The 25,283-nt window shown below is 36.7% G+C and overlaps 1 protein-coding gene across 7 annotated transcripts in view; it reads left to right on the top strand.

The window, feature by feature from the left end:
- Positions 1 to 25,283, top strand: part of LOC114518384 — a 33,453-nt gene that overhangs the window by 6,468 nt on the left and 1,702 nt on the right. For 3 of the 7 annotated variants that reach the window (XM_028538363.1, XM_028538362.1, XM_028538364.1), the window contains exons 2-8: positions 8,331 to 8,540; positions 16,353 to 16,600; positions 23,515 to 23,834; positions 23,958 to 24,074; positions 24,248 to 24,379; positions 24,599 to 24,847; positions 24,963 to 25,127. In XM_028538363.1, the coding sequence (XP_028394164.1) occupies positions 16,503 to 16,600; positions 23,515 to 23,834; positions 23,958 to 24,074; positions 24,248 to 24,379; positions 24,599 to 24,847; positions 24,963 to 25,127 (1,081 nt within the window). In that variant the 5' untranslated portion in view covers positions 8,331 to 8,540; positions 16,353 to 16,502. Of the gene's footprint in view, positions 1 to 2,585; positions 2,738 to 8,330; positions 8,541 to 11,752; positions 11,770 to 13,812; positions 14,000 to 16,196; positions 16,601 to 23,514; positions 23,835 to 23,957; positions 24,075 to 24,247; positions 24,380 to 24,598; positions 24,848 to 24,962; positions 25,128 to 25,283 lie in introns of those variants that run through there. The other 4 variants (XM_028538361.1, XM_028538367.1, XM_028538366.1 and 1 more) reach the window with 4 other exon arrangements.

Below are 25,283 nucleotides of genomic sequence, written 5' to 3' on the forward strand. Positions count from 1 at the left end.
GTTATTGACATAAAAGATTATAGGCATTTAGATCGGATAATCCTGAGAAAATAACCAACACAATGCAACCATACCATCGGCACCACTCATGTTTTCCAACGGTTTTAAAAAAATCCACATATATTTATAAATTCGACCATGGAATATTCTAATCCCGTGGTTTCCTAGTTGTCCAGACTGCACGCCGTCAGGGCTGAGTCTTCTGAAACCAGGATAAACAAAGTCTTAAATATCTTTACATTTTTAAAACACGCGTGGGCTTATCAGATATTGCATTGATGGAAAAAGTTGAAGCCCAGGTGGAACGTGGTTAGCAACGATACAAACTCATGTAAACACACACCTCAACAACCTTCAAGTCGCAGTTTACGATTGGAATTAAGAAATTACCGGATAGGATTAGAGTATTTTTTATGTCATAAAAATATTTGCTTATGTGAATATAGCATATGACCACGGTGGTCAAGCTAATTTTTCAGCTTACTATATGTTGGTAACTCAAAGTTGCACCATAAAAACATCAAGTATTTGACAAAATACAGGACAGAAAAGTTTACAAAATTCCGAGCATGCAAACTCTTTCTTGTCATTGTCAACTCTCTTCCATTGGTATACCATCGACATTGCCTTGCGCAAGAGTTGTTGTTTTTTATGTCGAAATCTCGTGAATACATGCATGATGTTCATTTTCAAGAGGTTATCATATATTTGTGTTTACACACTGAACTGTAGCCATTTAGGGGCATGCATTTGCTCGGCGTTAGCAGAATGCGGTAAATGTGTATTTTAGGAAACAATAATAAATGTTTTAGGATCTTTTTTTAAAGAGAGCCAATTAGGATCTGACAATTACCAATGAGAAAATAGAGTTCACACCTCCGAAGGAAATGCGCTCTACGACTACAGACATAGAAAGTATCGACTAAAAATAGAGAAAAAGGAAATATATTTTAAGACCATGCAAGCCATTTGACTGTGAGAACCATGCAGGTCTGCAAACCTATATAATAGAGATAATACCTTACAAACTTCCAATTGCAAGGAAAACAGTCTTAGAATTCGGGTTTTTAATTCTAGGCATCCACGCTGGTCTTTATAGCTTTAATGACTTGTAGTATTTCAAATTCAAAATATTCATTAACATGCATGGAGACTTTGGTCTTCGGCTACTTAAGTATATACGATATAGAGTATAGTTTCAATGAGATTATGGACCTTAATTTTCGTGCTAATGGGTTGCTACTTAACGTTAAAAATCGACATGTTCTAATCTATGATTGGGTTGCAATTAGATGCGAATTGAAAACGTAATCACCATGTTTACTTTTGGTTTAGGCTTGATAAGTTTAGCATCCATGATCGCGCACGTAATCCCTCCAAGCTGATTTCCTTCTTAGACGAATGTCTACTTTGAGATCGTCTACATGTCTCTCTCTATTGAGGCGTTAGTTTTAAGCGCGTCTGTAATGCCTATGCAATTATCTTTCAAATTATCACATCGAAGACTTAAGCTGCACTAAGTGTTAACGACCATTGATATGAATATTAGAGCTGGATGGCGCGAAACTGTTACCGCCAGAAAACTATACATGATGTTAATCTTTTTACTTAAGAAAGCACTGACACGCAGATATGAGAAAATATCCTGAGTGATTTCAAAATCTTTGTCATTGAGACGATTGAGTCAATATAATAGCGACTCTATCCATCCTGTGCTATTGCAGATCAGTGCCTAGCAGAACCATTTAAAAACAGATTAGACATTCAACATTATTATATTAATTGACATATATGATCATGAACAAATTCTGATTTATCTTTCGATAACAACAATTATATACCATCATCAATATGTTCGCAGTAAATATGATTGGAACAAAATCAGAGCCGCGAGAAATGATTCCATCTAAAATTGTGAAGACAAAAACCAACGCAAAGCTTAAATTCGTGCACGGTTTCAGTTTAAACAAAACTCAATTTGCATACAGTAAGTATGATCTTTTGATATACTTCAGTTTGAAAGAATTATCGTCATGCATGAAGGCAGTAATGCTTTCAAACTCTTGACCAGGCGCGAGTGTCTTTATGATTGCGTGTGTCAAAATGTCAAAAGAAAAAAAAGCCGGCCGTTTCTTTGTGAAATATAACGTATATAAAAGATCTGAAGCGAGAACATTCAGAGTTTTGTCATGCAGTCACAACTCATTGTATTCGCCATATATAGTCACCTTAAATAGTTACAAAATAGTTACACACGCATAACTTCAGCGTAGATTCGGGTTGTATAAATTATACAATATCACTACATCATAATACATGTACAAACAGACGCATCCCTTCATATAGGAGATTAATCAACTGACACGCGGGGGGCAACTTCAAAAACCAATAACATTCCCTTTGAATTACGATGTCCAAACGCTATGCAAGCGAGGCCGACACAATCCAGCAAGAATGACTGCAGTTCTTGATTCGCCCATCTATTGTACGGCCGTCAGGATTTCATGCAAAGCTATAGAATTCGCCTAGACGCATTGGCTTTGATTCCAGTATTGTTCGGGGGGAGTGGGCTGGACACAGTGTTGAGGAGATAGTACTTATATAAAGACGGTCGCGTTGACGGAATCTTATCTATTTGCTTATCTATTTGCATTGGAGGAAAAGTTCCAGATCAACGTTATCTTTGAGATCCTCTGAGAGAACCCTCACCACAAATAACGAGTTTATATATTAGAAGGTGAGCTTATGTATACTTTGAATGTATATTAAATACACTTAGCAGTTATAATTTGTATCGTCAATATATGTGATGCAATAAAAAGTTAATCTGTCGGAGTTAGCAACAGCACTTGTCTATAGAAGTCACTAAGCGCGCGTCTTGATCGCATCATCGCTACAATTAGTTTCCAAAGCCATGGCCGTTCGTGAGGTTATAACATATGTGGGCTTAAGTCGCAATTGTCGGGCAACTCGAACAGTTAAATGCCATAGCAGCTATTGTAAAATATTTAGCTTAAAGACCTGTAATTAAAAGACGATAACAAGTGTGAATGAGATATACTATCGCACATCTGGAGTGGAAAATATAAACTATTGTGGTCTGCATTTGTTTTTGGACCCGCTGAAAACACATTCCCTGCTGAAAGAGCACTTTGAATTAAAAGCTTAAAATGTTTTATTGATTTTAAGGCCTGCAATTTAGACACACACACGGCACGGTAATACATTCAATTCGTCGTTACACACTATATATATAGTCTGTAGACACTAACAGCTAGCGTACGTGCGTGCTGGATTCTCAAGATGAGATGGATATACGGTCGTAAGCGGATGGAAACGAACCTATGGCAATAATTCAAACAGTTTTATTTGTGTATTCAGTAAAGAATGTTTAATAAAAGCCTGATGAAAGTTAATGCATCCACACAGCGCCGTACTTGGCAAATGCATATAAGCGACACAGGCCACCGTGGTGGAAATTAATTGACTGACTGCTAGGAGCCTAGGTATACGCAATAACTTTTTTTATCGACTCATGCATGTTCATCATTTTTGGTAGGGTTGGTTCTATACAGCTAGTCGAGTTATCTGTCAAACTATATGCTTCCTTTGCACGAATTTAGCTTTATACACGCATATTTGACGTTCATATATAATTTAGCTGCGCGTATGTAGACCATATATATATGTCAATTAAAACCTAATAATTCAAAATGTCACTAATTAAACTGTTCCGGCGTTTCAATTTAGATACAGGCATGCAATAAATATATCTATAGTCTGGAGCTAACAATGACTTTCAGAGGGGAAAATACAATTCATCAAATTTTTGACGAATGTTTTGAGGATTTATTAGCGCAGGTGTTATATTCCAACACGGTCAATCAATATAAATAATAAAGTCGTAATTGAACATGTCACAATATTAGAACGTTTTAACTTATTCAAACAAGTCAAAAAAGAAGAATATAATAATATAGACAAGTGTTATATAGCGATATGATATACTAACGTGTTTTTATAACTGACTCTTCAACGGATATCAGGAACAGATAAAATGTACATACGTGCAAATGAATATGTTTTATGTCTCTTGAACATCAGTGAAAAAAGAAGAAGAAATAAGTTTGATATGATGCAAAAGCGGTTGTTATATACGATTCTTGTTCCTACTGAATGACTTCAAATAAGCGCGGCTACTTTCGATTTCTATGGAGTCTGAATCTAAATTATAAACTGAATGGCTACATCATGCAGGTTTAAAAAAACATCTACGCTGGATTATTTCTATGCCATCCAGGTTTTAAGTCTTTTGTTTCTTTGAACTTGAAAGCGATGCGGTCCTCAGAATGTCATAAAATGCACCTCAAGCGATTTACAAATATCTGCGATGTTATAGTAAAAAAGTTCTCGGTTGAAACTATATAATACGGGGTATCCTGTAGTTTTTCTTCAAAGATATATAGCTATGGAATAGTCTAAATATAATGCATTTCAGTAGTTCTTACTAAATAGCCAAAGAATAAACCGATCTGTGGGATTCAGTATGTATTTGTGTGTAAAATGGTGAAAAAAAGTAACGGATTGAAGCAGCTGTTTACCATTTTTAGCCAATTTTTCGTCCACACAGAAAACCTTGCATTAGCATTGGCTAAACTGCGTGGCGTTTGCTGACGCCTTGTGCTGTTGCATGCATAAGGCGGAACCTGCATGCATATATTATATAATTTCAACTTTATATTCTTTCAACAGAATCACTACAAGGCGATTATTGTCACGGGAAAGAAAAGCAAATTTTAGAAACATCCCTCGTCATAAAACGACTGCCCCGTGTTGTATATAAACGTTTTCACGCCATTTTTCACTGATATACCTCTAATTATGTCTCTTCAACAAGTACTTTTCAACAAATATAAACTATCCGTGGTCAAAGCTCCAGGTATTATGCGACCTCTGCACTGCCAGAACCAGCGTGCTCCAGCAGATGTTTATCGCTTTTCAGTTTCCTGGGTAGACGCATCTCATAGGGTGCGTACCCTGCGAATTTTTTACGTATATCTCTGAGTCGCACGCATCCATGCTATTTTAGTTTGCATTTTGGCAAGAAGCATGTTTTTAACAACCTGCATCTATTATTGCCAACGTTTGATTACTTCAATCAGGAACTTTCGGAAAGAGTTAAAATTAATTTCAACGTCAATTTCAGAGGGCATATAGGTCGTTTAAAAAGCAAAAAGAGCGCCTTTGCTACGTAAAAAACCAACTATTTCTACGGTCGGTATCTTAGAAAGACAAATGATTGCTTCGTGTTTCCAGTGGCAAAGCACACACACAATTAAGTTAAGCCGTGGGCTTTATTACGGGGCGGTGTCGTACTGAGCGTTTCCGTACACGCTATAGCAATTTTCCTTGTTCAAAAACTGGTTTGAATAGCGCCCTTTGCATGAATTTATTGCGCGTGTTCTATTACTTCTATATACTGTGTAAACATTAGGCAGAGCTGTTGTACTTTCACCATGGTCCTGCAAGGTTAAATCGATTTACCTCGCAAACTTTTATGATATAAAATACACGGAAGAAAATTGCTCTACACGCCCATCGAGCTTTTAATTATAATCCACTTTATATGCATATAAAATATGTTGCTTCCATGTTTTGCTCGATCGCCCAACGGCGATCGCATTTACAGTAAGAGCAGGTCAGGTCAGTTTACACTGTGCTAATTTTGTACAAAACTGGTGTCATATAGCAGAACATCTCAGCAAAAAACTGATACACCGTAGGTCATCCATGTCTGTCAAAATTGACATGAGTATTCAACTGAACAGAATTTAGAATTTAATTCCAGAATTTAGTTCCCATTTTGAAGGCATCTTTCAATGAACAAACACAATTTTTAGCCTTGTCTTCATGCAGAATGATGATATTTATAGAAATGCGTCTAATTAACTCTCTTTCATTACACAGTTCTTACATTGACAAACATATCACTTAGAGTAACATAATCCTTGGCTCCGGCCTGCAAACATTGAAGCTGGAGCTTATGTGCTTAGAGATCATTGTTCTGGTGATCAGATACAATATTCAGAAATACCAGTATTGACATAGTGATATTGGTAGTTCTATAGCATGTTCTAGATTGCATAATAAGGCCATTCCTTGTTAGCGGATTTGTGTGCCAGTTTGCCAAGGTCAAGAGATGAAGTTAGGCCGAACTCTAACCTTGCTTGTACTGTATTTAGTTTCGTTAATTATAAGCTGTTTCATACGTAGAAGTCTAGCGTGGATGTCTTTTTATGCTCCAGAGTTTTTCGTCTTAAACGAATTCAACCTAACTAACTTTATAATACTGTTTTTGCTCTAAAGACTATACCAGTTCTAAACAGTTTTGTCTTTTCAGAGGACCATATCTTAGATCATGCGGTTGTTTATTTGTTTACAAAGGCAAAAGATGATGGTTTAAAATAAACCAGATCAAAAGACGTTTCCCACACGCGGATATAAAGCAACCCAGTGACTATTCTGAAACGCATTCTTCATGTGATGTATACACAGAAACAATGCCTCTTGATGGCCGACGAATTAATAACTTCTAGAACTTGCATTCACAAGCAGACCTATCAGTCAAACCATTATTTGAAACTTGACACAAAATTTCGAACAATGTTCTGTACAAAGAAAACACGAACGTCTAATGTACGCCATCTCCCGCGGTCCCAATCAAATGCGTATACCTAATGTTGGTGGTATCGGAAGGGCCCCCTGTGGTAGTAATTCATCAATCACGATACTGTTCCGCAGATTATTGAATCTCTCGGTAATTGTGCTATTGATAAGCATGGTGTATATTTTGATTGCCAATTCATCTGACTGTTAGCTCTTTGTCCTCTGTACAAATTAGTTTACCATGCATTAAATTATTTCATTGGTCTTGTTATGACCGTGGTGTTCAGCAAATGGAAGATTCTGTGCCTCCTTATACGGCCAGGAAGGACAATTTGCTAAAAATGATTTGGTTGTTACGTGAACAGCTCTGCATCCGTACTGTCAAGATAAGATATGACCCTTACCACGACCTTGACAAGAACAATTTGTACTGATGTAGAACGATATGAACTAATGAATACCGAATCCACTGAGATAAATTTAGTTTGGGTTCTTAGGTTCCAATGATAACTATCCCTATCTCATACATATGCAATACCGTATAAGGCCAGAGATAACTCAGCGAAGTTTACAAGGAACATCTACTTCAGGCATGAAATTGAAAGATCCATCCATTAGACATATGACTATGGTCTATGGTTTAGGTTTCCAGCTGCTAAATTCGTCATATAATAAGAGACACTCTGAAATGTATATCTAACTAGCCTAGCCATCACATTTGAGAAGATGAGGTGAAAAATGTAAGCATATATAATCAGGAATTGTCCTTTCTTTATCTCTTAAAAAATTTAGTCCGGTGCATAAACTAGCCGGTGTTTCAACTTATATTTTGGTTTAGGCTTTCTTCAGTCAGTTCAGTGCATGATAACACTGAAAGACACGCAGATAGGGCACGACCTTTGCAAGAATAATTTGGAATAGTTCATTTTCGGGGACTGTGAGTTAGGTTTACATATAGTCACAGCTGTTTGTCCTATCGAAACGCCGTAGCAAATATAAGAGTCTGCGAGTTAAACGGTTTATCCTAACTTAATCTCTTGAATGACAGTTGCGCATTTACCATAATTAAATTTAGGGTTCTAATGGCTAACGTGGCGACGATTTTTTTTTGTACTTTGAAAGCAAACAAGCATCTAACATCGGCTGCGGGAGACCAAGCAACGATGTTTACTTTACTAGATAGCACTCATAAAGCCCTTGGCATGTTGAAGCACGATATTAAGATGTCTAGTGTTTCTCAAAAAAACTTTGATCAGTCGATAAGACTGAAAGCATTTAACATATGTTTAAATTAATTACCCGAGCCGACGCGACGTTTGACCAAAAATGACAATCGCCAAGGCTCAGTTTATAAACAAAAGTAAAAATAAACAGCGAGAAAGTTCATGGTGTGGTATCTGCTTTTTTGTGCCTGAAAGAGATATATCTCAATAGTGGTGGTCCAGTGTAGGTGGTATTCTATAGTAGGTTACCGTGGTTTGCCCGTGAACAACTTGAAGTTTGAATGTTAGTCTAAGCCAAGGGACTGTAGGTTTTGACCACCCATCGGGCGAAGCAATATCAAGTTAGTTATTGTAGCTGTGTACAGCATATGAATTTATTAATTTTCCGCTCACAGCGCTAATGTCAATAATTCACCGACAAACTTCTTCTCATATTTTCAGTTAAAACAATCAATAACATCGGTGGTCTATAAACAAGCGGAGAAGCCACACGAAGCCGACTGAGTCTGAGCACAGTCTGAACAACTTCCAAGTCAAAACTCGCGAGACACGAAACAAGAGAGTGGGTCGCGTTGTATGTTATGTGGATTTGAGTTCATTAGCATAATTTCCGCGTGCGTGATAATAAAGGCGAGAAAATTACGCTAACAGGTTAGTGATAAGAGATTTCACAATAATATCTTTAGCACAAACGTGGGTTCTATAGTTCTGGCAGTAATTCATCATTCGACAATAAGCTGTCGTCTCCAAGCTCCCCCACAAAACCTTTACAATATGACGTCTAATGCCGTAAATACGGGCAGTGTTTTATATCAAGTTCTACTCTATGATAAACTGTTGTTGTTAGAATCTTAACTACCATAGAAAAACCTTTAAGTACAACAAATCGAGCAATTTCATACAGGACACGAACTGGCCGATAGTTATATCAGAATAATTCATAAAAAATGTCGTCAAATACAGACTATTTTACCGAAACACCCCAGGCGGTAAAACTTACACAGATATGAAAGAAAAACAAGTTTCGCAAAGAGTTGTTTTGGTTTCCTTTTCCCAGGCATTTTAAAGGGAAAACCAAGCACATAGCAGTTGTATGATCGTATGTGTTTTAAGTAAAACGGCGTCGTCCCAACTTGTTTATCACCGAAATCCTAAGTGTTTGAGGTATGCGGTTAGGGCAGCGGCTCGGAAATAACTTCTCACACGAGTATTTATTATATGCGCGTCTTTAGGAAAAAAACGTAGATCGTCGTGTACCGAATATGGACCACACACACGAAATTTATGTGCATCGATAAGTGTTGTCGTTCCCCCCCAACCAAAACGAGTTGGTTGACAGGTGAAGTTTAAAAAAATAAGCCAAACTTAAATTAATTTTATCTGAAATGACTTGCATACACATGTGAAAGCGATTACGCATCTTGATAAAAAAACATACCTAGATTATTACACAACTCAAGCAGTGCACATCCATAGATTTTAAAAGGGAAAACTAATTTATATTTGACCCGGGCGAAGGAGTGGGGTTGAAACTCCTGGCACAGTCGGGTAGACGTTAGTGATGTTATATACTACGTGAAAAACCCTTAAAAAAAATCCGAATAAGGAACCCGTTCCATTTACCTACCCACCCACTCTCCCACATGCAATGTAGTCATATGACTCAAATGTGTTTCCCAATATTATTAACCTTTGTCTAGCAACATTCCGTGCACGAGGGAGGGGCAGAGGGGGGCGAGAAATTCCGGCTGGTGGGGCTCCAAAGAACAATGGCACACAAATATTGAAATTATCCACGATTCGCCAGTTTGTAAATAACTCAAATATACTCAAAGATATTCCCAAGTTTAACCTTTCGTGGCTAAACGCATACCACCGTCTCGCAAGTAGAATTGTACTCTATATAGACATGCGCGTTACCAATGCTCTTGAAAGCAATATTCTAGGAAGCCAAATTTGTCTATTTCGCTTCTAAGGCAAATCACAATTTGCACTTTTCCCATTCACTAGTAAGAACCAGTGATATCAAGGCAGAAATATAGGTTCAACTCAAATATGCGTGATGCAGTGGTGTGACTATTGTCAATGTCATTTTCGTGGAGGAAACATAAATCGTAAATGTAATTTGGCGAAGTCACCAAAAAGGGGTGCGTCCACTTTCATACCACCTACTTCCTTGAAAAACAGGATTGGACTTTTACCGTAGGAAGTGGGAACAAACACGTGGGTGCGAAATGTTCGTTACATCATATTTTCTTCCAAGGAGGAAGTGGAATGCCGGCTCTTATCATTCTTCGCAGTTCTGGCCAAAAAATTTCGAACAATGTTTGACTTGCCCACATAAATCAAGGCTATCATTATTACACCTCTTTTGTTTTGCATGATCAAAGAGAACAATATTATCTTGACGCGAGCTTATTACAGGAACTAAATTAATTTTATCTGTCATTGTTAAACGCTTCTCCCCTGGAGGGCAAAGTTAGATTAAGAATTTGTAGTCCATGTTTACCATACGAAGATCAAACGAAACCATATTTAACATTAAATAGTTATATCCTGCGGATTGACACTATATTCTCTATCAAGAGATCAAAAATATGCGTTTCTCTTTCGAACTACGGTGCTTCTGAAAGAGCCTACGGTGTTTACCGGTCCGTTAATGAGTTGGTTTCGAAATTATGGCTGAAAGGAAAAGCCATAAAGACAAATTACCAACATCAGGTTTTCATGATGAACTAATTCTGTCACTCAAATTATCTTCATTTACGATCGCGTCAGGAAACAGGACGGAGATCACAATTAACACCAAGACTTCGAGGTGGCACATTTAATTACGACTATTTGGTTGTGACTTCATTGCCCACGACCCGAATTAAAATATAGGAGGTTTTACTTTTGTGTCATTTAACCTGGGTGACATTCAAGGCTCTTCCTGTATGTAGGATCTTGTATCATATAGGATCAAGATTCCTGTATAGGATCACGAAGGTACACTTATCTCTGCAGGAGCCCGACCCCCTATTATATGGAGGGCCAGTTTTTAAAAGAACTGCACGTATTTTCTGAATTCGGTGGAGAATTCGCTGAATTCAAGGAGAGCGCCCTGAGATTAACAACTGGTCATAAGTGCAGTACAAATCGAGGTACAAATAGAGGAATTTGGGTGTTTTCCCCGGGTTTTAACTTAGAACAATAAGAGATTACACTTAATGGACCTCTCCGAAGAACGGTTAAGATCAAGTCTATATGGGAGGTGGAAGTAAAACTAATCTATTTTGATGCATCACGAAAAAACTAAAGGATATTGAGCAGCTAGCTTATGGCGGCATTCTCCAATTATTTCTCAACAATTATATTCGAGTATAATAGTTCTGAGGTGTGCTGAAACAGTTTTTAAACACAAAATGTTGGTAGTAAAATTTGTTCTACGGTTAACCAGAATCATTAGTATACAAGTGGATACTTTCATCAACTGACCGCATCAGACTAAAACCACGGCGATCATTACTATCAGGCAAACCCATGCAAATGATATAACAAAACGATCTATCGGAAATGAGAAAATTAAATACTGTCCGCGGTCTCAAATTTCTGAGTATTCTCTGTCTAATGCAAAAGGATTAAAACCTTGTGTTTCTTTTGTATATATCCAAGTTAAAAAAGGAAGTAGACAATGCGTGTTAATCCTTAAACTTGTGTCCGTTTAATTCTAAGCAAATAAGGCGAAGTTGGGTAAGATTTGACTAAGCCACATAGGTTTATGTCAGTTGGACTAGGGCGAGAGTTCGAGTATATAGTGCTTCGAGTTGGAAATTGTTGCAGTTTGTTTTTGGAAAGATATACATTCTACGCAACACATTAAAAACTATAGGAACTTAAGGTAAATATCTAAATTTATATACGTGTAAAATATGTCGGGAAATTATTGTCGCGATACGAACTCAACGGTGCCTATATATAGTGTTATTCTGAATGATATAACTTACGTAAAACAATGCAAGATGGGATTTAGCAGGCTAGTTTTGTAAAGGCTCGCTTTGTGGATTCGTTTATATGTTAAGAGTTATTATGTTAGAGACAGAAAATGATAGCAGGTTAAAGATAGCGATCTTTTTGTCCACACAAACGTGAAGAGAAACTTAGCGTTCCCAGTTTGATGGCCGAGTTTTATAACCAGGGACTCTTGTTCATACTTGCCGATTGGTGTAAGAGTACCGATCGCCATAGAAAAGCAGTTTTTATTCCAGGCATCTGCCTCAGAAATCTGACGTTAGTCTTGTCAAAAACGTCGCTATCGTAACGCTAATGCCATTATTTACATTATCACAGGTGATACAGTATGTAGCCTGTGTTCCAGGTCACGGCGCTTGCTGTGTGAACACAGGTAAACAAGGCAGGTTTACCGCTTAATGTAAATACTTCTGAACTATTCTTCATGTATTTGTGGAGTGAATACCGTCGTTCGTTGGCATCGCATTAGTTTCTTTTGCTCACCAGTTCATTGTTTTGCAATCAGCAGTGAAAAACCTCGCGGCTACAATCGAATATCTTGATCAAGAACCTAACGCAATCTTTGCTCTAAACATGACATGCATGCACGAAAAACAAGACATATATAAGATAAGGTTTAAAAAGATAAAGCTTGTAAACATATTTAATATATGAATACTGATTGAAACTATACAATCTCTCATTCAAAACGCATTAGACCAATCACAATGAGGGACAACGGTTAGAAACGCTTGCAAACAGCTTGTCGTAGTTAGGAAATAAAACGTTTTAGATGAAGAAAATATATAATAACATATATAGACTTTATCTGATAACGTCTATGACACTCTGCTACAGTTGGTAACAATCTAGGAACACTCCAGTGCACAACATCTAGTTTTCGACCAACGTCCGACTTGTTTCGCTGGCATCTAATCGTCCTAAAAACCAAGGCAAGGCTCAGCAGTGTAGGGTTCGCGTTCCAGGTATTATTAAGATCAATGTCATTTGACATACTTTAACGGACTCCTGCCGTTGGCCGGCTCTTATTTTAAACTATTTTCTCATAACGAAAATCAAAGAAAGACAATCCAAACAACATTCTATCCAAACAAATATTGAAAAGCATATTCGCTGAGCCATAAAATTGCATGCGGTTTACTGCTGTTAATGCACAAAAACACCCCGACAGGCGGCGTGGCCCGTGTGACCACAAAGAATACACTACAGCAATACAGACGATATACGTCATGTTGGTGTTTATATATTATCCTGGAGATTCTGCATTTTTGGATTTCTGTTGACTTTACACTATGCTCGATCAATGTCACATGAAACACCAGGATATTGACTGGTGTCATGAGAAAAAAATGGGTTATAGGAATGCCTTCAAGCATTTAAAGTTTCATCATAAATAATGAATTTCACACCAAGAAACTTTGAACGGCACTTACTGGTGAAGAATTTAAGTACCTGTCTTAATAAACCTCTCGCTAGTCTTGGAAAAAGTTTAGAACTACATGACAGAGACTAAAACTGAGATATTCAGCGTGAATATTGTTCGTTTTCAGGTTTCTTCCTGTTCACTAAGACAGGTCAGATAAAGAAGTGACAGCCCACGTACTAAACACCTCTGCCCGTTATACAAATACAAACAGTTTGAGAGGATTTTTTTAAATATAAAACGATTATTAAGCCGTAACATATGGGAGCTTAATAGAATCGGTTTGAAACGATCATTGGCAGGAATACTGTCACACAGAGAGCAAGGAATGTGCAATGAAGCAATTTCCCGAATGCCTTCGACATTTTAACTCGTATTACATAAACCTGCTATATTTAATACCAGCACAACAGGAGTAGAATATAAATAGCTCACACAAGAACTCGTGCAGTTTAGACCTGCCGAACGACAGCCAGCAATCTTCCGTTTCTCATTAACGAAAACATAAACATTTTTACGTCGTGTTTCACAACACATGCAAGGCAGGAGGAACCGCGTATACGTATGTGTAATTAGCCGAGTTTATTTCCCGAAAATATCACCAATCCAGGGATTACTGTGTCAAGATTGGAAATGATCTGTAGTGTGTTGTTTTGGAAGTTCGTCGCTTGATAAGGTACAGCTTTCGGGGAGACATTTTTGGCAAAAGTCCTGTTGATTTCTTTGTTGCGAAGTAAAAACCAATCGATCTTCTTTGTCAATACAATCATCAAACTAAGTGTAGTTCCACTTTATATTTATATAACATTGGAAATACTCAGGACTGTCATTTCAAGACTGTTGCACGGGAATTTGGCAGAAAGCATTGGCTAGGGCATGATAGGATGATTTAGAATTGTCAAAAGTATAATCACTCCGTCTCAGTATAATCGCTATCAAATATAAAATCTTCTTTTGTATGCTGTGTTTCCATTAATAAGCATCCCTAATCGGCTGAGGGTTTAATGGATTTCAAATCACAAAGGAACAGAGTAAATATTTAAGTATATCACTACGCGATGTATACATGCACTTGGTGTGTGAATACTGGGGGCAAGGGAAGAGATAGTTCACGTAATCCTTAACATCCCCTTTCGAATCGTGAGGCTAAGCATATAGTCATTGACTAAAACAAACAAAGCAGTGCATGTGTCTGGCAATTTCGTGCTAATGAGTTTACAAAAAAATGACAAATAATAAGATTGTTATATAGCGTTACAAACTGTGATTTTATAGTTTGAACAAATTTGGACTTCAGAAACAAGTTGCATCCTTTAAATCGAACGGATTTTTGTCAGTTCCTGATTGTTCACTTGGCAACAGGATACGACATTCGTTACGGTTGAACATCGAAATATCTTTCCAGCCGTTCTCCGAAACACGACGGTTGAACCGACGTCAAACCGGAGTAAAAATTGATGAATTTTTGTGCTTCAACCGAAGCAGGAATGCTGATGTTAAAAACGTTTTCGCACCCGAATGGGGTCCTTGGGGAACGGCGTGAATCCGCGAAACTTGTCCGAAACCTGTCACTATAACCTACAATTTGTACAGTCTCACAGATGTTTAAAACTAACGTTCAGTATTGCATGATTGCTAATAACTATCTACTATCACAACGAATATCATTATACGATGTTTATCCAGAGTTTCACTACACAGATAAAAAATAGTTGGTAAACCATGTCAGAATAAAACAAAGTGAAATCCGATTTATAACACTATAGCTGGTGTGTTTATAACTGCCGATTGTCACGTCTGGGATTTGATAAATCTTAAGCTCGCTAATACACTAAGAAGTCTTTGGGATCAAAGTATGATTCTTAAGGAGTTAAGGAATATTGCAACGTTGCACGTCCATGCACTTGACTTTTTGCCACACAGTTCAAATTCCTTCAAAATGTTTCAAAACACCTTCCACCTGCTCCTGGGGACCGGCCGGTCCACTATGACTGTTTCTTTATTGATTTATTTAAACGTTTTCTCGAATCGAGTCTTAATGGCTTTCAACATTCATTCTTGGGTGTCTTTTTGTACCCATTTCTCGCAAATACTTTTCTCACAACATCCTAATCGCGTTGAATTACTCGAGTGATCCAGAAAGAATTTCCCCGGCAAGACTCTCTACCTTTGCTATCTTTTCCTTATATCTTAGTTAAAAATAAACGTGATGCGTACACGGTAAAATAGAGGAACAGAAAAAGCTTGTTTTATGCAATACATATAAAATATTCACACGGAAAGTGCAAAATTTGTTGTTCAAAATGTCGCTCTGAACTGGACTCAATTTAGACGAGCTCTGCACCATGGAATCGCAGAACAGACTGGATCCCGGCTATCGGGTGTGACGACCCACGGTCAGCCCAAAAATGTTTGATAAATATTTGTTCGAGTTTTGTATATCATCCGCAAAACTATAGCACGCTAGCTAGCACCTCTGAATGAATTCGAAGTATCATTTCGGTCGAAACGTCCAAACTAACCGCTAGCATATATAGCAAGTACTTCAGGGAGACACTTGTTGTGACTGCACTTACAAAAGCTACAGCTAAACATTTTACCGTTAAACGAACAACTAGAGGTTTAGATGATTGTCCGAAGGTAGATTACGGTATTTGTGTTCACACGTTGCATCAGTTGCCAACGGCACTGGAATGCTAAGGTGCTAAAATCCATGCATCATATTCAAAATTTTGAACAACAAAGTCATTAAGAGGCCAATACCAAGAAGATACTTAGCAGTATCAGTCTTTTTACGTCATTCAAACACATCTGGTTTTGATTGGATGAGTCATACAAACGCTCCACCTCACATCAATTTAAAACCCGTTCCCTTGATCCACACTGTGTCATTATTTTCCTGTACCGCGTGCGCGCGTTAATGACAACCTCATTGTGCAGTGCTGCCGATTGGCCGCGGATAATATTGAAACCCAATTCGTTGTAAACCAATTCCGCTTTTGTGAGATCTTATAATCGCTCTTGTTTAGGAAGTGGCGGGGTTGAGAAGACACAGAGGTCACTGAACCATCACAATCACACGAGACATCGACGGAGTAAATCTCGCGGGTAAATTCTATATTATTACAGATCAAGACGAACTGCTGGATCATATATAGTACTGGATAATTTTTTTCAAAATGGAAGTTCGGATTGCTATCATGTTTTTGGCAATCGTTCTTTCAACGCAGGCGGTCAACTTTCTCCCATCAATTCAGTGGACGCCAGACAATCCTATGTAAGTACAAAATAACATACGACGTTGTGTATTTACTTCTTATCATCAATCGATCGATAATCGAATATCCGCCAAGATGTAGCCACAGGAATATAGCTATTATCAGAATAGTTTTAATCCAGCAAACTAAATTTCACTATCATTAAATAGAAGTTTCGGTTCTTAGACTAGTCGATTTAAAATCTGAAACATGCATTTATTATTTCCTGCACAAAAACGGTTCTTTTTTACTTGTGGAATTTACGAAATCTTATTCATCGGGACTAAATTCATCGAGACTTAGAAATTAATACTATATAACAAGGAAAATTATTCTAGACACATATGTATATATAGACTATAGTATAATTGAATATGAATAATATTCGTATAATAACGCTTAATGGCTGTGTTGTTTTGTTCATCGTTCGCGATATCAAAATATTAAAAATCACTAGGTTATAAACTTTGATTATTTCATTTCACAGTTTTAAAGTTTCAAGCTGTATTTGTTTTCTCAAAGTGTATATTAAAAATACGTTTATAAATACGATTCAATGAGAAACGGTTTATCTATTGCCTTGAATGTACAAGGGAACCTTTCAAGTTTGAATCCTCTAGAATATATATTTATAAAATTAAAATTCGATTCTCTAGAATATCTATAAATATATAAAATACTTTATGAGTCAGTTAATATGGAATGAAACAGCACTTTTTGGCTTTGATTTTTGTAGCGATATATTTCATGTTCAATCATAGACGGACAAAGCTATATGCATATATAATTTGTTGAATTATGAAACATATAAAGTGTATGAACTTATATTGAAATCTTCAAAAATACATGCATAATATATCAAGGAATATAAAGCCTTGAGATATTGCCTTTATAGCTTGTGTTTTTGTATTCACAACTTTATATTTTAAGAGTATGATTATGTCATTATGATATATGACTGTTGTGTAATGCTCCTATGGTACGTAAAATCATCTGGTCGTGCTGAAACAACTCAACTTCTTTCCCCCAATCAAGCCGGCAATTATTTTGCATAATTTTCGTCTACAACTGATGAAGCTTGCAGAACAATCTTTATGTTAACAATCCTGAATCACAAAGAAAATTTTTGCTATATTGAGACAGCAACATAGAAGCCTAGCGCATTCCTCAAAGTTCGCGACTAAACAAAGTTTTGTCTACACTCTATACAAAGCCAGGTTGAAAGACAATGGCTAACTGCATGCGGCCCAATTATTCTGAGTATAGCAACCAATGCATATTAGTACACACTACGTCTACAGTGTTTCGACTCGAATTTTTGTGATTCGTAGATTTAATTTTTAGAAACATTGACTTTACAATAATCTGGTATATATCATAGTTATATACTTGCAGACATGCATGCATAGCGCTATATACGTTTGAACTATGCGTGGAATTCGTATATAGAAACGTTAACGTTTTAAAACTATATAACGTATAGGGACTTAGAGCCATAGACTATTCAAGTAAACAAGAATCTTTATGTTCTGGAAAGTTAGGAAAATTTCATTTTTCAATTTACGTGACCCCGCGACCTAGCAATGTTATCATAAGCTTAACTTTTTCAAACCTGTAGTATGTCGTTATTATCAAGCTATTGCGAATTGAGTGTATTTGAATCGTATTCTTTCAACACGGTGAATACAAAAATATTAAATATCCAACCCGTCAATGACCGACTGTATGTTTTAATGACTTTACAATGAGTCGATATACTCAAACAGTCATTACTTCAATCATTGCACCAAATAGGGGCCTTTATTGCCGTGTTAATTTTGCAACTCAAAGTGCCGACAGTCATATAAGCATTGAGCTGTAAAAAACATCGAGTTGAAATCTATTTTCAAGATGTCATGCACAGCACCTTGAACTTTGCTCAGAGAATAAGGTCGAAGTGGTTTAGTTCTGTATCGGGATAGATATAAACTGACCTCAAGTGTCATAGCTGAAGTGCTTTCATACACGCATCATTATTTACTTAGCATTAAAACTATAAAAAGGCCATTTTCTTGTTAAAAAGTCGGCATGCCATTGTAGTCGATATACATGTACATTTATTTTCGTATATCGGCAAAACAACGATCAAAAATAGGCAAAAATCGGTTGTAAACGATACAAGCATATATATACATACAACAAGTTGTCCATTTGGGGCAACGCGTTGCATTAAATAGATTAAAAAAAATGGTCATCGCTATATATTCCCACAGGGATAGATATGAATCTTTGGGGTGATATCATGTACTTCTAATACGTTTTGATAGTCATCACATTCTTTCCCTCAGAGCTGTAGCCAGTAGTCGTGTCTGGCGTTTGACACTCTAAGTACTTAAAATATTTTTTTAAATACATCGGTTTACCAAGTCAAGGCAATACGCTTAACGTTCCCACGATCCATGTACATAAATTTAAAAGATTATATTCTACCCTTTTTTTTCTCATCGTTTTACAATGTGCATGACCATTGTTGGAAAAGTTCCCCTTTCGCACGCAGGAAACCTCTCGCACAATAGAAATCTTTCAATAACACGATCAACAATGATATTCAATGATATTCAATGTCAGTGCGTGTAGAAACAGGACGTTTCCACCCAGTTTGTCGGGTAGAATTTCCTGCAGTATTTAGCAAGAATACAAATCATATTAAAATTGCAAACCAGATACAATGCTATATGCCATACTTTTCAATATAAAATTGGCGAATTAAAGCCTGTTGACGTGTTGTTTTACATATATACTGTCAAACTAAACATTAGTTTTTCTGATGTGATTAACCAAAGATAGTATATTCAAAATACAATGCATTATAAAAAACAATCATGGTAGGAGTAAAAATCTTGTACCGCGGATTTAAATCAATTCCGGCCGCAAGTGCATGTTGTCTCAGTGCCAAAAACTTACTGATAACATGCACTGCATTGAAAACTCAATGTTTTAACGAATGAAAGGCTCTTTTAGAAACCAAACGCTATATTATTCCGAAACAGGAAATTTTTAATAGTTGCTAAGTTGCATTTTATTGCAAACAACATTACCCCAATCTTCACTCGTGCCTAATCCTCAATCTTCAAAAAACGAGTCTGGAATCAAAGTAATATAATATAGCTGAATGCATGATGACCCAGGAACTAAAAAATTAAGACCGCGTAAAGATCGCGACCGACAACATTTTAATTAAGTAATTTGATTATATATTTAACCTAATGAAAAGATTTATAACATGTATAAAATCTACAACAACATATCCAGATGATGGCATGCTAAACACGCTTTCCAATATAATGTCAAGTGTCCAACAACTTCTATACGAGAAACTGAGACAGATCGGTGAGATCGCAACAGGTTTGCCATGTCTGCTTCTTTATAAGAGGTCTCCTCTAAAAAAGGCTTCTTTGATCAGTTATAATCGAAGGTATAATGCATGGGAACTCTACAAAAAGGTCATGCAAACAAATTAAGGATTCATCTAATCATCTTCGTTTTTTATATTCTATATAGTGCCAAGATTCTCTATATACTTCTTTATATGATATTGTGCCTTAATTCCTGTGAGGAAATTCTTTAGGTTCCTATTATATATTACTTCTCTCGGAGGTTAAAACATAAAAACATTTTCAATTTCTTCCAAGGCAAAATATAATATTATTTATCAGTTTTAACTGTTGCCATGGTTACATAAAAAAGAAAGAGAAAACCAGATCGACTAATTTTGTTCATACACTCTGGAACACAGCTAGTTTATCAGTTCGCTACTGTTTTTCATATAGAAGTTAATATATTATGTGTAAGCTTTAATATCAACAGGTATGACCAAATATTAATAGTGCATGATTATTCAAGGGCATGCACGAGGAACAAGGAACTCCGCGCGGGCTTTTCAGTAGTTTAAAGCGTCTCAAAGATCCCTCATCCCTCCTACTTATTCTTTGACTCAGATTAATTGCGCCATTTTATGATGCTAATGCATGAATAAAAAGCTTATGGTTCTACAATAGCAGGAAATAATCCACGGCTCATTATCCGGACGACGCGAGGGTTTTAGTTTTCAAAGACAGTTTTGAGGCGAATCGTAAAATAATTGGACCGGAATATCCTAAAAGTGGCAATGATTATATATGTGATGATTACATATATATGTGATGACGATGTTTATACTTTATACATCATTAAATGAGTTGTACGAATGATTATTAGTTATTATAGTGTTAAGTTAACTATGGTATTAAATATTTTATCAAACACCTAACATTGTAAACACCATTTGGCGACATGAATTGCTGAATAGCACGGAAATTAGATCATCAGTTAACATAGAAATATACTTCAAACAGGTCTTCGCAAACACTCATAGCTGCATGGCGTTATAGCTAAATATACAAACTTTTAAATATTAATGTTGTTTTTCATGAAGCTATAGCTATAAGGGTATTAGATCACTCCTATTATTAACTTAATGAACGAACATTTGTTATACTATATAAAACATTGTGGAAAAACGAGTCGATGAAAATACGAAATTTCAAATGAAAGAACACGTTTTACTATTGTACATCATTTTGAGCAAAATATTGCAAGGTTTTGAGTGGAAAAATGACATAAATTAGCTAAGATCACCGACTAAAAATATCTGTTATAGTTAATATAATATGTACATGAAGACCTTTCGTGACCCCATGAACTAAAATTATAGGCTAATGCGGCCATTACTCTTTGTTTTTTTCTTTTAATTAAATTCTTTCAATCAAATTGGGGATATGCATTTATAGTTAAGAAAATTCTTTACATTTTGCCTTGGATAGATTCATTATACTTTGAAGCCTTGTTGTTTTTCATCTAGTCGTGAACAGGTCATTTCTGACGATGTTTATATCCCGAATAAAACTTTCTATGTGTGTGTGTGTTCCTATTAAATCCGTCTCTTAGCTGTTCTCTACTTACTGAAGAGATACATCAACACTACATTACGTCGGTGAAGCTCAAGCGATCGCCACACACACAGACTTCAGCTTGCCTTAGCATGCATAACAAAATGTCATTCATCGACCTTCAGAATGTTTACATTTAAAACTGTTCAAGTTTTTAGCGATTCCTTTTATAAATTGGTTACGAAAGTTTTTTTTTACTTTTAACACACATTTGGCCCCACTCCAATTTACGAACAAAATCTAAAGCCTTTATTACACGGATTAAAATGCTGACTTTAGCCCCACTATATAGCTATATAGGAGGACCACCTGGGCAAGTTGCCATATCTTAGTTTAACAAGAATCCTGAAGGTCCGTGAACATCTGCAATTTTTGCTAAGATCTTCTACTTTTGGTAGATGTGAACGAGTAATTCGATTATTTCAATGATCACTCGTTTTCATCCACTTAAAGACGAACATCGCAAGTCTAAAATCGTAGGAAAATTGCAAGTGTTAACGAGCCTGCACTAAGCTAGGTGCATTAACCGCTAATGGGTTAATGCGATTTTTCGCTATATATTAGAATGCCTCAGATTAGCCCTGATTCTCACAACAGCTGTAGAGCCTTTGTCCAATAGCTAGGAGTAAACAATCCATCTGAATGAATAATGTATGTCCACCAGTAACATTCCCACACTGATATCTCAACAGTTCAAGTACCTCTTCAGAGAAGGCGGTATCGTTCTACCAGGATGCTTTGTTTATTGGGATAATAAAGATATTTGACACTCCAGACAACGTGGGGCTGATCAGCAGTATTAGCCATTCGCTTTCTATATATCTTTCTAAGCCTTTATCCTTATTTCTATAATCACCGCGTTAATTTAAGGCTCTTATACAAACGTTTTTGAAACCACTTTGCGTCCCGTGGGATCACCCTGTGGGATCATCATTACCTTTTATATAAGTAAAATCATCTTTGATCACCTCCAGTCCTCTACGCAGTCATACATACTAATACTCATATGAATTTGGGATAATTTCAAGGCCTTTGACAAACGTTTTGAGAATACATTGTTTTGTAAGTTGAAAGAACCTTTGTACAGTACCACATGGCAGTGTTCTCAGCGATATTGCATGCAGTTCTAAAAGTAGTTTCGTTAAAAATAAATACGTTGACAGGGTCATTTCAAGTGTATTTGCTGAATTTTCAAGTTTCTAAACAGCATTTAGGTACATGCTGAGTTTTCTCATGTAGCTGCGAATTGGATTAACACATGATGGCGCCTCGCAGACTCATTGTGTGAAACTAACAGGGATATAAATAGAGTTAGTCCAATTGAAGATTTTCTCGACAGTGAAATAACACGGGTGAATACGCCATATTCACACGGGTAAAAAAGAAAATATTTCTAATAAATTGACTCGCTTCCAACATCTGTCATAACTCATAAGTTGATATTGCTTGCAGTCATCTTTGCATGAAAACACAATTAAAAACGCTTGAGAACGTCACTATATGTCTGCATAATTTCCTCCTCAGTGATTACTGATGATTGTATGACTACAGACGCTCACCTCAGCTTTGCAGACCTACTTATTTCCAAGACGTCATTACGAACTGTTGGCTTAAATTGCGAAATTCCTCTCGATTAGACCTAAATTTATAGCTACAGCTAGAATCATCATCTATTGCAATAAGATATTGAATGATTTTAGAATAGTTTTTTAAAACGTCCAGTTTAGCTCTCTTCCTGTGGCAAAATACGGCATATGGTTTTGTATACATTTCGTTACGTTTCTTCCATTGTAAACACCGGGGGAGGGGCGAGGACAACGCCCGACCCCTCCCCCACCTATCGAGATACTGGAATAGGCCTGTTCTGAATAATATACTCTAATAATCCACAATCAGCCTTTAACACATCATAGGAAATAGCTGGTCAAACTTGCATGCAAAATCATGTTTCGATAATCTCTCTTTAGATTCAACAATCTCAAAGGCGAAGCACGTAAGGTGAATATAGACGACGAAATACGAATATGGTGTCCGAAGTTCTACACGCAAGGCATCAAAACAACGTATCAACTTCATCAATCAAAACTATACTTTGCTTTGTACAAAGTCGAAACGAAAGAGGAGTATGAAAATTGTGATGCAAGGAAGGGGAAAAGGTTGCTATATTGCAACGATCCTTCGGGAAAGAGCACAAAAGACACGGAGGAACGTCAAATTGTGTTTATGAGTAACCCTATCAGTGATTTCAATGACCCGTATCCGGCGGGAAAAATGTACTACTTCATTGGTAAGTAATTAAACACCAGTTTTGTGGAAAAGTATTCTGAGAATCAGTGAACTCCTTTGAGGAAATTTTGGTGCTTTTTGTGTCGTGCAGTTGTCAAACCAATTCTTGTTGTTGTTTTTACAGGAACCTCGGGAGGAACGGAAGGAGATATCAACAGAAAAGTCGGAGGGAAATGTCAAAGCCAAAACATGAAGTTTGCCATTTATGTTTGTACCGAACAGGAAAACTGCAGCGTCGATGGTGAGTTATGCATGAAAAAGACGAACAACAAAGTACAAAAGTGAGCTGCAAAAAGTTGCCTTGCAAAATGTCAAATTTTATTATATGTTTTTGTATTACGACTAGAGAAAATAGTAATTTTCTCCCATAAAATTTACATTGATAACATAAAGCTACTTTTCTTCTTCTTACAGTGTTAAACGGAGGTTGGTCTTTGTGGAGAGTGAACGAAGAGACAGGGTTATGCGAGAGAAATTGTAGCAATCCAGCGCCACAGAATGGCGGCTTTCCTTGCCAAGGACCCGATAAGATGGAGTGTTCAAAAAGTAAGAATATTTGCATGTCATAAAATCAATATGACAGTTATGGTTGTGTGCTTCAGGGAGGTTAAACAATGGCAGTGGGAACTAGGAAAGGGCCTTGGCATATAGATGGTGACAGCAGACATAGATGGTGGTAAAGATATGTAGTGTTACTGTGTTAATGATTGTGGTATGGCTTTATATCATTTTGGTGATGACATTGAACTTTACTGTTTTCATTAGTAATAAGTGGAAGGAAACGAAACCCTACGACCGAAAGAGAAGCTACGACAGAGAGGACAACCACTGTCGAAGAACCAACGAAAGAGACAACGCAAGAAACAACAAAAGGAAGTTCAAGGAGAGAAATAGTGAACACAACAAAAGCAACTAAAAGGGACAGAATCCAACACACAACATGGCCTACAACTGTCCCATCAATATCTGAGACAACCAATTCTGAGATAACTGAGTCTGTAATGGATGCACTAGGTACATATAGCTAAAAAAATTGACAGCTAGTTTAGAAGTAATATGGCTATGCAGTATAGTTTTTTTGTATATTCTTGCTTATATTCCATTTTTACTCATATATTTGGTATCCTAGATGATGAGCAAGAGCCTGAGGAAGGCGACAGTGATGATGTAACGTTATCAATGAAAGGTGCTGTTCTAACATTTGTTGGTCTGTTCATACTTGGTTGTGTCGTGGGAATAGTGCAAGTGCTGGTTATCCTTCATGTAAGAAGTAAACGATCAGTAAAACAACCAGGTAATGTGTTATAATTAATGTACTTGAATGGCATAAATGTATATACTTCAATACTTTAAAGTTCTGTAGAGCTACTTTTCATAATTCAAGATTATATTGGAAATTCATTTTCTTGTTATGACAGCATATCTGAACATCATAGGCTATTGTGTTTGG

The sequence above is a fragment of the Dendronephthya gigantea genome, unplaced genomic scaffold (assembly GCF_004324835.1).
Source record: "Dendronephthya gigantea isolate DGI-Jeju-01 unplaced genomic scaffold, DenGig_1.0 000010F, whole genome shotgun sequence".
In the NCBI taxonomy this organism is placed as follows: Eukaryota; Metazoa; Cnidaria; class Anthozoa; order Malacalcyonacea; family Nephtheidae; genus Dendronephthya; species Dendronephthya gigantea.